The sequence below is a fragment of the Bombina bombina genome, chromosome 3 (assembly GCF_027579735.1).
Source record: "Bombina bombina isolate aBomBom1 chromosome 3, aBomBom1.pri, whole genome shotgun sequence".
Classification (NCBI taxonomy): Eukaryota; Metazoa; Chordata; class Amphibia; order Anura; family Bombinatoridae; genus Bombina; species Bombina bombina.
Window position 1 is genome coordinate 120,744,033 of NC_069501.1, and position 14,081 is coordinate 120,758,113.

At 39.1% G+C, this 14,081-nt stretch overlaps 1 protein-coding gene across 3 annotated transcripts in view; it reads left to right on the forward strand.

Annotated features, from left to right (window-relative positions):
- Window positions 1-14,081, forward strand: part of TIAM1 (TIAM Rac1 associated GEF 1) — an 873,661-nt gene that overhangs the window by 757,802 nt on the left and 101,778 nt on the right. For all 3 annotated transcript variants that reach the window (XM_053705978.1, XM_053705976.1, XM_053705979.1), the window contains one exon: window positions 8,868-8,959. In XM_053705978.1, the coding sequence (XP_053561953.1) occupies window positions 8,868-8,959 (92 nt within the window). The remainder of the gene's footprint in view (window positions 1-8,867; window positions 8,960-14,081) is intronic.

A 14,081-nucleotide genomic window follows, 5' to 3' on the forward strand; every position in this document is an offset into this window, starting at 1 on the left:
GTACATCAGGGCGGCCATTACAAATCACTTTACAAGACATGGCTAATGTTATGACTGAAGTTTTGTCTAAATTGCCAGAACTTAGGGGTAAACGAGATCACTCTGGGGTGAGAACAGAGTGCGCTGATAATGCTAGGGCCATGTCTGATACTGCGTCACAATTTGCAGAACATGAGGACGGAGAGCTTTATTCTGCGGGTGACGGATCTGATCCAAATAAACTGGATTCAGACATTTCAAATTTTAAGTTTAAGCTGGAAAACCTCCGTGTATTACTAGGGGAGGTGTTAGTGGCTCTGAATGATTGTAACACAGTTGCAATACCAGAGAAAATGTGTAGGTTGGATAAATATTTTGCGGTACCGACGAGTACTGACGTTTTTCCTATACCTAAGAGACTTACTGAAATTGTTACTAAGGAGTGGGATAGACCCGGTGTGCCTTTCTCACCCCCTCCTATATTCAGAAAAATGTTTCCAATAGACGCCACCACACGGGACTTATGGCAAACGGTCCCTAAGGTGGAGGGAGCAGTTTCTACTTTAGCTAAGTGTACCACTATCCCGGTGGAGGATAGCTGTGCCTTTTCAGATCCAATGGATGAAAAGTTAGAGGGTTACCTTAAGAAAATGTTTGTTCAACAAGGTTTTATATTGCAACCCCTTGCATGCATTGCGCCTGTCACGGCTGCGGCAGCATTTTGGTTTGAGTCTCTGGAAGAGACACTTGACTCAGCCCCATTAGATGAGATTACACACAAGCTTAAAACCCTTAAGCTAGCTAATTCATTTATTTCTGATGCCGTTGTACATTTAACTAAACTTACGGCTAAGAATTCCGGATTCGCCATTCAGGCGCGCAGAGCGATGTGGCTAAAATCCTGGTCAGCTGATGTAACTTCTAAATCTAAATTACTTAACATACCTTTCAAGGGGCAGACATTATTCGGGCCCGGTTTGAAAGAAATTATCGCTGATATTACGGGAGGTAAAGGCCATGCCCTGCCTCAAGACAGAGCCAAACCAAGGGCTAGACAGTCTAATTTTCGTGCCTTTCGTAACTTCAAGGCAGGAACAGCATCAACTTCCTCTGCTCCAAAACAGGAAGGAGCTGTTGCTCGCTACAGACAAGGCTGGAAACCTAACCAGACCTGGAACAAGGGCAAGCAGGCCAGAAAACCTGCTGCTGCCCCTAAGACAGCATGAAGTGAGGGCCCCCGATCCGGAAACGGATCTAGTGGGGGGCAGACTCTCTCTCTTCGCCCAGGCTTGGGCAAGAGATGTCCAGGATCCCTGGGCGTTGGAGATCATATCTCAGGGATATCTTCTGGACTTCAAAGCTTCTCCTCCACAAGGGAGATTTCACCTTTCAAGGTTGTCAACAAACCAGATAAAGAAAGAGGCGTTTCTACGCTGTGTACAAGACCTTTTACTAATGGGAGTGATCCACCCAGTTCCGCGGTCGGAACACGGACAAGGGTTTTACTCAAATCTGTTTGTGGTTCCCAAAAAAGAGGGAACCTTCAGACCAATATTGGATTTAAAGATCCTAAACAAATTCCTAAGATTTCCATCGTTCAAAATGGAAACTATTCGGACAATCTTACCCATGATCCAAAGAGGTCAGTACATGACCACAGTGGATTTAAAGGATGCTTACCTTCACATACCGATTCACAAAGAACATTACCGGTATCTAAGGTTTGCCTTCCTAGACAGGCATTACCAGTTTGTAGCTCTTCCCTTCGGGTTGGCTACGGCTCCAAGAATCTTTACAAAGGTTCTGGGCTCTCTTCTGGCGGTACTAAGACCGCGAGGAATTTCGGTAGCTCCGTACCTAGACGACATTCTGATACAAGCATCAAGCTTCCAAACTGCCAAGTCTCATACAGAGTTAGTACTGGCATTTCTAAGGTCGCATGGGTGGAAAGTGAACGAGGAGAAGAGTTCTCTCTTACCACTCACAAGAGTTCCCTTCTTGGGGACTCTTATAGATTCTGTAGAAATGAAAATTTACCTGACAGAGGACAGGTTAACAAAGCTTCTAAATGCTTGCCGTGTCCTTCATTCCATTCAACACCCGTCAGTGGCTCAATGCATGGAGGTAATCGGCTTAATGGTAGCGGCAATGGACATAGTTCCTTTTGCACGCCTGCATCTCAGACCGCTGCAATTGTGCATGCTAAGTCAGTGGAATGGGGATTACTCAGATTTGTCCCCTATGCTGAATCTGGTTCAAGAGACCAGAGATTCTCTTCTATGGTGGCTTTCTCGGCCACATCTGTCCAGGGGGATGCCCTTCAGCAGGCCAGACTGGACAATTGTAACAACAGACGCCAGCCTACTAGGTTGGGGCGCTGTCTGGAATTCCCTGAAGGCTCAGGGATCATGGACTCAAGAGGAGAGTCTCCTTCCAATAAACATTCTGGAATTGAGAGCAGTTCTCAATGCCCTTCTGGCTTGGCCTCAGTTAGCAACTCTGAGGTTCATCAGGTTTCAGTCGGACAACATCACGACTGTGGCTTACATCAATCATCAGGGAGGGACAAGGAGTTCCCTAGCGATGATGGAAGTATCAAAGATAATTCGCTGGGCAGAGTCTCACTCTTGCCACCTGTCAGCGATCCACATCCCAGGCGTGGAGAACTGGGAGGCGGATTTTCTAAGTCGCCAAACTTTTCATCCGGGGGAGTGGGAACTTCATCCGGAGGTCTTTGCCCAAATACTTCGACGTTGGGGCAAACCAGATATGGATCTCATGGCGTCTCGCCAGAACGCCAAGCTTCCTTGTTACGGGTCCAGGTCCAGGGACCCGGGAGCGGTCCTGATAGATGCTTTGACAGCACCTTGGACCTTCAGGATGGCTTATGTGTTTCCACCCTTCCCGATGCTTCCTCGTCTGATTGCCAGGATCAAACAGGAGAAAGCATCGGTGATTCTAATAGCGCCTGCGTGGCCACGCAGGACCTGGTATGCAGATCTAGTGGACATGTCATCCTGTCCACCTTGGTCTCTGCCTCTGAGACAGGACCTTCTAATTCAGGGTCCTTTCAAACATCAAAATCTAATTTCTCTGAAGCTGACTGCATGGAAATTGAACGCTTGATTTTATCAAAGCGTGGATTTTCGGAGTCAGTAATTGATACCTTAATACAGGCTAGGAAACCTGTTACCAGGAAAATTTACCATAAGATATGGCCTAAATACTTACACTGGTGCGAATCCAAGAGTTACTCATGGAGTAAGGTTAGGATTCCTAGGATATTGTCTTTTCTACAAGAAGGTTTAGAAAAGGGTTTATCTGCAAGTTCTTTAAAGGGACAGATCTCAGCTCTGTCCATCCTTTTACACAAACGTCTGTCAGAAGTTCCAGACGTTCAGGCTTTTTGTCAGGCTTTGGCTAGGATTAAGCCTGTGTTTAAGACTGTAGCTCCACCGTGGAGCTTAAACTTAGTTCTTAACGTTTTACAGGGTGTTCCGTTTGAACCCCTTCATTCCATTGATATCAAGCTATTATCTTGGAAAGTTCTGTTTTTAATGGCTATTTCCTCGGCTCGTAGAGTCTCTGAGTTATCAGCCTTACATTGTGATTCTCCTTATCTGATTTTTCATTCAGATAAGGTAGTTCTGCGTACTAAACCTGGGTTCTTACCTAAGGTAGTCACTAACAGGAATATCAATCAAGAGATTGTTGTTCCATCATTGTGCCCTAACCCTTCTTCAAAGAAGGAACAACTTCTGCACAATCTAGACGTACTCCGTGCCCTGAAATTTTATTTACAGGCAACTAAGGATTTTCGCCAAACTTCTTCCCTGTTTGTCGTTTATTCTGGACAGAGGAGAGGTCAAAAAGCATCTGCTACCTCTCTCTCTTTTTGGCTTCGTAGCATAATACGGTTAGCCTATGAGACTGCTGGACAGCAACCTCCTGAAAGGATTACAGCTCATTCTACTAGAGCTGTGGCTTCCACTTGGGCCTTTAAGAATGAGGCCTCTGTTGAACAGATTTGCAAGGCTGCAACTTGGTCTTCTCTTCATACTTTTTCCAAATTTTACAAATTTGACACTTTTGCTTCTTCGGAGGCTGTTTTTGGGAGAAAGGTTCTTCAGGCAGTGGTTCCTTCCGTATAAAGATCCTGCCTGTCCCTCCCGTCATCCGTGTACTTTAGCTTTGGTATTGGTATCCCATAAGTAATGGATGACCCGTGGACTGACTACACTTAACAGGAGAAAACATAATTTATGCTTACCTGATAAATTCCTTTCTCCTGTAGTGTAGTCAGTCCACGGCCCGCCCTGTTTTTTATGGCAGGTCTAAATTTTTAAATTATACTCCAGTCACCACTGCACCCTATAGTTTCTCCTTTCTCGTTTGGTTTTCGGTCGAATGACTGGGTGTGACGTAGAGGGGAGGAGCTATATAGCAGCTCTGCTTGGGTTATCCTCTTGCACTTCCTGTTGGGGAGGAGTTAATATCCCATAAGTAATGGATGACCCGTGGACTGACTACACTACAGGAGAAAGGAATTTATCCGGTAAGCATAAATTATGTTTTTTAGATCCGAATCTGTGCATATTATTCTTCATAGTAGTGTCTATTACATGCAGTTATATAAAAATTGGTGTATATTATCCTTTTTAACCAGATGTATTTGTACTACATATTATCAATTAAAGTAGTGTATACAATTATATTGAAATCAAAGAATAGTATAATAATATATAGTGAATATATATATTTATAATTATATATATTTATAATTATAAATATAGTGAATAATTTATAATTATAAACTTATACTCTAATTTTAATGTGAGGTATTATTTTTAGCATATGTAACAATGTAATGTGCAGGGGGGGTTTCCAGAACACGGTCAGAGACTCCAATAGGGGCAGATCAACAAAGAAACAGCAACTGCTACCCAAAAAAACCCGGAGAGCCTTAGCAAACGGCGGATCAGGCTGGAAAACAACTGGATAAGTACAAAAATAGCAGGCTCTACTCAGTTAGTGTAAAATTAAAAAATATAAATTGTATTGGTTTGAATAAAAAAGTGTAGTATTCCCAGGCAAAGGGCATACACAGCAAGTTCTGGCTTACGCATTTCACACCCCCTAGTGGCGCTTAATGTTCTATGATTATAATCTATTTTTGTACTTATCCAACAATGTAATGTGGCTAATCCATCCACCGACCTTCAACAAAAAAGTATTTGTGCATGCCTTATCAGAATAGTACCAGATTACATATTCATTAATTTGTAATACTTGGTGCACTGTGCTTGATTGCTTACACAGGGAAAAGGAGTGAAGTAGTGAGAATACATTGCATGGTATGTAACTGTTTTAACCCTAAACCCCAATCCCTAGTTCCAGGCCTTTAATCTTACCTTAATCTTACCTTTTTATCAAGGCTATTGGCTGTGTCATTCTTACACCAGGCTTTCATTCAAAGCAATATCTCTCCATACATGAGATCCAATGTTAGACCGGCAACAGGGCAATACCCTCCGTGGTTATGGTGCACCGTGGATAAGATGGCGACCTACAGCTCACTCATACAGCAATACAAAAGTTTCCACAGCACCAAATGTCTTTTATTAAAGCATAACATAACAGCAACGGTATGCAACATTCGGGATTACAGTCCCTTAATCATGCATACAGAGCTATACACCTGTGTCTTAATGAAAGGTATGATCAGCCAGTCAAACATCTTTAGGATCTTTAACACTTTCATGTATCGATGCTAGCCAACATTCAATATACTGCCATCTATTGTTCATAAAAAAACATTACACATATTTAAAAAGACACTAAAAGTGCTAAGTGCATATGTACATATTTTGGAATGCATTTTTCTTAAAGTTTTCATACTTTTTAAAAACATTATCCATATATTATCCATATATTAATTAACAACAAGGAAACTTGCATATTAAAGGATAGAATCAATATACCTAGAGGAATGACAGGCTAAAGCAGCTTTTTTTATCCTTCTTTCTAATACTGGATTTATGTTGATTTAATCTATCTCTAATCTTTTGGGTAGTCTCCCCAATATAGATTTTAGAACATGGGCATTTTATTATATAATCCACAATTGTGGATTCACAAGTGAAGTATGATTTTAATTTAAATTTATGACCACTCCTAGGGTGAACAAATTCTTTACCTTTTTATTACCAAATGGCAATTACCACATCCTAAACAAGGATGGCAGCCTATATTTTTCTCAGTGGTGTATCTCTCCCTCTTACCACATTTTGGCCCTTAGTCTGACTGTACCAAAATAATATTGCGATTTTTTTACTCTCCTGTGTGCCATGATAGGTTTAATTTGTAGAATTGTTATCTCTTTATTACATTCCTGATTTATATTCCAATGATTCCTGATGATGCAAGCTATTTTCTCGCTATGGTCAATTTATTGGGATCCAAATATTAATTTTTCATTATTTGCCTCTTTGGCCTTATTTTTATTATCCCTTTTATGACATATATTGTGTGTTTCCTTATCGATTAACCCCTTAGGGTTAATTTTTTTCCTCACTAGAGTCCAACGTGAACTCAAGGACATAAAGCCCATGATTTATTTCCTCTACAAATTCGAAGAGGGAGTCTTCATTGCCCCACCATATGCCAAACACATCATCAATAAATCGCCACCAGGTGACGCTATACTTTAAAAATAGATGATTGCTGTAAACAAATTTTTCTTCAAAATGATTCATGTAAAGGTTGGCATATGATGGGGCAACGTTAGACCCCATGGCCGTGCCCTTACTTTGTATGTACCAGGAGTCTATAGAGAGAAAATAATTATAGTATAAAACAATTCTCAATAATTCTTCAAAAAAATCAACCTGCTGTATATTATATACTTATTATATAGCACGAGACTGGCATAGGAATAATTCGACAACAGCCACATCGGGCCAATATAATATACAGCAGGTTGATTTTTTTGAAGAATTATTGAGAATTATTTTATACTATAAATATTTTCTCTTTATAGACTCCTGGTACATACAAAGAAAGGGCACGGCCATGGGGTCTAAAGTTGCCCCATCATATGCCAACCTTTACATGAATCATTTTGAAGAAAAATTTGTTTACATCAAACATCTATTTTTAAAGTATGGCGCCACCTGGTGGCGATTTATTGATGTTTTTGGCATATGGTGGGGCAACGAAGACTCCCTCTTCGAATTCGTAGAGGAAATTAATCATGAGGTTAATGGCCTTGAGTTCACGTTGGCCTCCAGTGAGGACATTTTTTTATTTTTACTGTAGTATATAAGAGAGGGTCAAATTTGAAAATTGATATACACCGTAAGGAAACGGATCGCAATACCCTTCTTAGATTTTCATAACAAAAGATTGAAGGACTCCCTTCCAAGGAGCCAATTAATCAGGGTTGATAGAATAGTCCATGAGGAAGATATGAAAGAAAAAAGAAATGGGGAGTTCCTGGAAAGAGGATACCCTTAGGGGTTAATCGATAAGGAAACACACAATATATGTCAAAAAAGGGATATTAAAAATATGGCCAAACAGGCAAATAATGAAAAAAATATTTGTATCCCAATATAATGACCATAGCAAGAAAATAGCCTGCATCATCAAGAATCATTGGCATATAATTTAGGATTGTAATAAAGAGATAAAAATTCTACAAAATAAACCTATCATGGCACACATGAGAGTAAAATATCTTAATGTTATTTTGGTACAGTCAGACTTAGGGCCTAAATTTTGTAAGAGGGAGAGATTCATCACTGAGAAAAATATAGGCTGCTATCCTTGTTTAGGATGTGGTAATTGCCATTCGGTAATAAAAAAGTAAAGTAAAGAATTTGTTCACCCTAGGAGTGGTCATAAATTTAAATTAAAACCATTCTTCACTTGTGAATCCACATTTGTGATTTATATAATAAAATGCCCAGGTTCTAAAATCTATATTGGGAAAACTACCCAAAGGATGAGAGATTAAATCAACATAAATCCAATATTAAAAAAAAAAGGATAAAAAAGCTGTTTTAGCCTGTCATTTTGTAGAGGGTGATCATCAAAGGAATCAGCTTAGATGGCAAATTATAGATCAGATTGATATACCTAGAGGAGGAGGAAGTAGAGAACGTCTTCTAAAACAGAGAGAGGCATTTTGGATACATAAATTGAATACCAGGTACCCCAAAGGATTAAATAGGGAATTGGATTTTTCAGTCTTCCTCTAGGTATATTGATTCTATCCTTTAATATTTAAGTTTCCTTGTTGTTAATTAATATATGGGTAATGTTTTTAAAAAGTATGAAAACTTTAAGAAAATGCATTCCAAAATATGTACATATACACTTAGCACTTTTAGTGTCTTTTTAAATATGTATAATGTTTTTTATGCAAAATAATTGGTAGTATATTGAATGTTAGCTAGCATCGATACATGAAAGTGTTAAAGATCTTAAAGGTGTTTGATTGGCTGGTCATACCTTTAAATAAGACACACGTATATAGCTCTGTATGCATGATTAAGGGACTGTGATCCCGAAATGTTGCATACCTTTTCGAATGTTATGCTTCAATATAAGACATTTGGTGCTGTAGAAACTTTTGTATTGCTTCATGAGATCTTACACATGACATCCTGGCTTGGTAGTATGGCTAAAACATTTTGAGACTGGTCAATTGAGTTGACCATGGTGACGTAGACTTACATGAATATATTCAGCAGCTCTATAACGTGCAATCTAAAATCCTATCTTGTAGTGTCAATTGATGATTGTGAAGTGCCATTGTCATCCTGTATACTGTGGGGAGCTCCTATATTCATTGCTAATGACCCATCTCTACTTTGTACATACAGCATGCAATGACCAGGACAGTTGCAGTGAGACCGCCCCAGAGGAGATTGAAGTTCAGCTGGAAGTTACCGATGAGGTTGATGCCATTAATAAAGTAAGAATACAAGTGATTTGTGCTGCCTTCTGTAAAGTTTGATATATGTTACCATGTAAACATATTTAGAGAAGCAAACTATGTCAGTACACAATACTAGATCTTCCTCTGAAATCTGTCATTTTTTGGCCCATGCTAAACATTTAGACTTATCATTTAAAGACCACTTCTCTCCCATGGAAACCAGACTTCTCTAGTTGTATGTTGACTGTGCCTTTGCTTGCTAGGGTACAACATTCCTGATTCAGCTGGATTTTAATTATGGGTACAGAGGCTGTTCTGTAATGATGTTAGCTTGATATACTGATTTTCTTATGGTATGGCTACTTTAAGTCTGCCTGGTCTTGCTTTGGATGAAAGTAGTTTGGTTTGAATATATATATATATATATATATATATATATATAGAAAATTAGCAATTGCACTCACTGGGTTTAAGTCAAAGCAAATCTTTTAATGTGTAAACGTTTTTGTGGTGTTCACCCCTTCCTCAGACAGAGGAAGTGGTTAACACCCAAATGCATTTACACATTAAAAGATTTGCTTTGACTTACAGGGACACTGAACCCAAAGTGTTTCTTTTGTGATTCAGATAGAACATGCAATGTTAAGCAACTTTCTAATTTAGTCCTATTATCAATAGTTCCCTTTCTATCTTTATTTTTAAAAATAAAGGCATCTAAGCTATTTTTTTGGTTTAGACTCTGGACAGCACTTGTTTATTGGTGAGTGAATTTATCCACCAATCAGCAAGAAGAAGCCAGGTTGTTCACCAAAAATGGGCCGGCATCTAAACTTACATTATTGCATTTCAAATAAAGATACTAAGAGAATGAATAACATTTTATATTAGGAGTAAATTAGAAAGTTGCTTGTTCTATCTGAATCATGAAAGAAAAAAATTGGGTTCAGTGTCCCTTTAAACCCAGCGAGTGCAATTGCTCATTTTTGATTCTATATTGGAAAGCTGCAACCCGATACCGTGACCCTGAAGTTTGTGAGAGTGCATTGCTTTGGACTTTGTGTGTGTGTATATATATATATATATATATATATATATATATATATATATATTCAGAGGGTGCATAAATATGGCTGTACAACACAGAGCCAAGTAAAGAAAGAAAAAAACTATATTTTATTTTTCTAAAGCAACATTTTGTAAGTGCTGAGTTACTTAATGTATACAATTCCATGTCCTTTTAAGATGTGTTTGGAATGCCGTAGGTTAAAACGATGGTTTAATTATCTCTGTTTAGATCCCTATTAAACACCCCTTAGTGTTCAGCTGTGCTGTCGATTTCTTGAAGTCAGGGTGAACTCCAGTTGCTAATTACTTGCAGATTATGCTTTAATAGCATAAGGTTCAGCTGCATTTAGCTGCTCTATTCAGTATTACTAATGTGATGTGAACTTTTTTTCATGCTATCCAATTATACAGATCCTGGGATCTCGCTCCAGCTTATCATGTCATTATTTCTATATGCATTAAAGCTAACCAGAAACAAAATCGCTGATAAAAACCTATAATTTAGCAATACATTTTTTTTATTTTTTTTTCAAATGGGAAAAAAAGTCAGAATTAAAAGTAATGTAGCATATTGCTTTTTATCTGTGAAGCTACTGGAGGCAAGGAAACCAGTTCCTGGCATGCAGCAATTGTACAATTTATTTGATGTGCTGCTCGTTAGATAAAGAGGGAAGTCTGGTGTGACAATAAAAGACATTTCTAAAGGAGGTTATCACTGGACTGAGGAAGGAAAAGCGTTTGTATTTACTTCCTGACTTCCATTGGAAGCAAGGCATCTGCACTGTCTGGTTGGGTAGTATATGCAGAGGGGGGTTTAGAGATGCCTGGCTTTTGACTTCAAATTGTAAGTTTGCAACTGCTTTATTATATATTTAATCATGTATAATTGTTATAATAATAACTATATAAGGAATATAATATTTATTGGTAATAAAATATTTAGATAAAACAAATGTATGCATCACATTTTCTGTGGTAGTCAGTTTTTTTTTAATATTGTGTTTAATGTTAAATATAATTTAAATACGAATGCCTTCAACATAAACTTTTTTTATATACTCTGATTTACATTATAGCATTTGTCTGAGTATTTGAATGTAGTTCTGTAATGGTAACGAGGTTTGGAATTGTCTAGTATTATTCATTTGCTTATTTAAATGAATTTTTATTTGTGTCTATACCTGTTATGTCACTCCTTGAAGAAAGAATTACTGATTAATAGTGCAATACTGCATGGTGGTATAGACATCCTCAGTGGAGCCTCTCTCTTTTTTTTTTCTTTCTTTAGTATATTATACCAAAATTTAAGTTGGTTAGTAGTTCTCACCGCAAGTTTGTTTTTTTTTTGTCAGCTGGTTTAGTTTTCCTGTTGGAAGAAATTCAGGACATTATGCCAAATAGAATAATTGGGTGATATAATTGGCTGTGCAATTATTATATTTATTAAACTAAAAAAAAAATATATAAGTGTTCTTTCCAGAGTTTGTTCTCACTCAAATACAAAAATAGTAGAAATTCCTTCTTTCAGCTGAAAAAATGTGAGACTCTCTACCTCTCAATACACTGCATGTCAGTACAGCTACTGTACCACAAAAGAGTTATTTAAAAAAAAAAAAAAAGTTTAAACTATTCTTGGTGGAAGTGCAGAGTTTGTTTCAAACTTCTTTAAGAGAAACCAGGAATTTCCCTGCTCTTATTTAATTTGAGCCAGAACTTCTGACACATATATAAAACACACACACCTCTACTATCTGTGCTATAAATCTTTTGGGACATTTTGGTCTGTTCTAGATTAGCTCTAACACAGAACTATTACAATATTTATTTCTGCTCGGAATGTATTTTAACCCTTTGTGATAAATGGACGTAGGTTCTATGTCATGCAGTACTTTGCCCAAGGTAACTACATCCAGCACAGAGGTGCATATTGTGGTCCACATTGTCCGTTTAAACAGCGAGAGTCACAACCAGGGGGCAGAAGGCATCTCCCTTCATATGGAAAGGGAGGACTGATTGTGCTTCCTTACCATATAAAGCCAGATCGCAGATAGTTACAGAAAATATATAAATATAAGAAGCCTGGCTGACAGTAACAAACATGGGGAGCAGTGGGAGGCGGAGGGTTAGAGAGCTATTGGGGGGGGGGGACCAGGGAGGTAGGAGGCGAAGGAGGGTTCTAGAAAACAGAGATAATAAATAAAATATAAGTCAAAGCCCTAAACTGCAGACTGTCAGTAGCTAAAATAGTGGTGGTGGGGGGGAGCTGTTTGGGAGGGTAATCCATCTTAGATACATTAGAGCAAATATTAACCTTAGAAGCTACCTGATTAACCCCTTCACTGCTGGGAATTTCAGATGTGTGGTGCACAGCTGCAATTAGCGGCCTTCTAATTGCCAAAAACCAATAGCAATGCCATCCATGTCTGCTATTTTATAAAAAATTAAAAAATGGGGGGGGGGATACCAGAGAAGCTTTTACAACCATTTGTCTTATGACTGCAATAGGAATCCAGTTTACAATAAATTTAACTATTTTCTTTTTTTATATATGATCATATTTGGTGGCCAAATAGAGGCATCAATTGTACAGTATCTCACAAAAGTGAGTACACCCCTCACATTTTTGTAAATATTTTATTATATATTTTCATGTGACAACACTGAAGAAATTACACTTTTCTACAATGTAAAGTAGTGAGTGTACAGCCTGTATAACAGTGTAAATTTGCTGTCCCCTCAAAATAACTCAACACACAGCCATTAATGTCTAAATAGTTGGCAACAAAAGTGAGTACACTCCTATGTGGAAATGTCCAAATTGGGCCCAATTAGCTATTTTCCCTCCCTGCTGTCATGTGACTTGTTAGTGTTACAAGGTCTCAGGTGTGAATGGGGAGCAGGTGTGTTAAATTTGGTGTTATCCCTCTCACACTCTCTCATACTGGTCACTGGAAGTTCATGGCAAAGAACTCACTGAGGATCTGAAAAAAGAATTGTTGCTCTACATAAAGATGGCCTAGGCTTTAAGAAGATTGCCAAGACCCTTAAACTGAGCTGCAGCATGGGGGGAAAGACCATACAGCGGTTTTACAGGACAGGTTCCACTCAGAACAGGCCTCACCATGGTCGACCAAAGATGTTGAGTGAACGTGCTCAGAGTCATATCCAGAGGTTGTCTTTGGGAAATAGACATATGAGTGCTGCCAGCATTGCTGCAGAGGTTGAAGGGGCGGGGGTCAGCTTCTCAGTGCTAAGACCATACGCCGAACACTGCATCGCATCAAATTGGTCTGCATGGCTGTCATCCCAGAAGGAAGCCTCTTCTAAAGATGATGCATAAGAAAGCCAGCAAACAGTTTGATGAAGACAAGCAGACTAAGGACATGGATTACTGGAACCATGTCCTGTGGTCCGATTAGATCAAGATAAACTTATTTGGTTCAGATGGTGTCAAGCGTGTGTGGTGGCAACCAGGTGAGGAGTAGAAAGACAAGTGTGTCTTGCCTACAGTCAAGCATGGTGGTGGAAGTGTCATGGTCTGGGCCTGCATCAGTGCTGCCTGCACTGGGGAGCTACAGTTCATTGAGGGAACCATGAATGCCAGCATGTACTGTGGCATACTGAAGCAGAGCATGATCCCCTCCCTTCAGAGACTGGGCCGCAGGGCAGTATTCCAACATAACAACCCCAAACACAACTCCAAGACGACCACTGGCTTGTTAAAGAAGCTGAGGGTAAAGGTGATGGACTGGCCAAGCTTGTCTCCAGACCTAATACCTATGGAGCATCTGTGGGGCATCCTAAAATGGAAGGTGGGGGAGCGCAAGGTCTCTAACATCCACAAGCTCTGTGATGTCATCATGGAGGAGTGGAAGAGAACTTCAGTGGCAACCTGTGAAGCTCTGGTGAACTCCATGCCCAAGAGGGTTAAGGCAGTGCTGGAAAGTAATGGTGGCCACACAAAATATTGACACTTTGGGCCCAATTTGGACATCTCCACTTAGGGGTGTACTCACTTTTGTTGCTAACGGTTTAGTTATTAATGGCTGTGTGTTGTTATTTTGAGGGGACAGCAAATTTACACTGTTATACA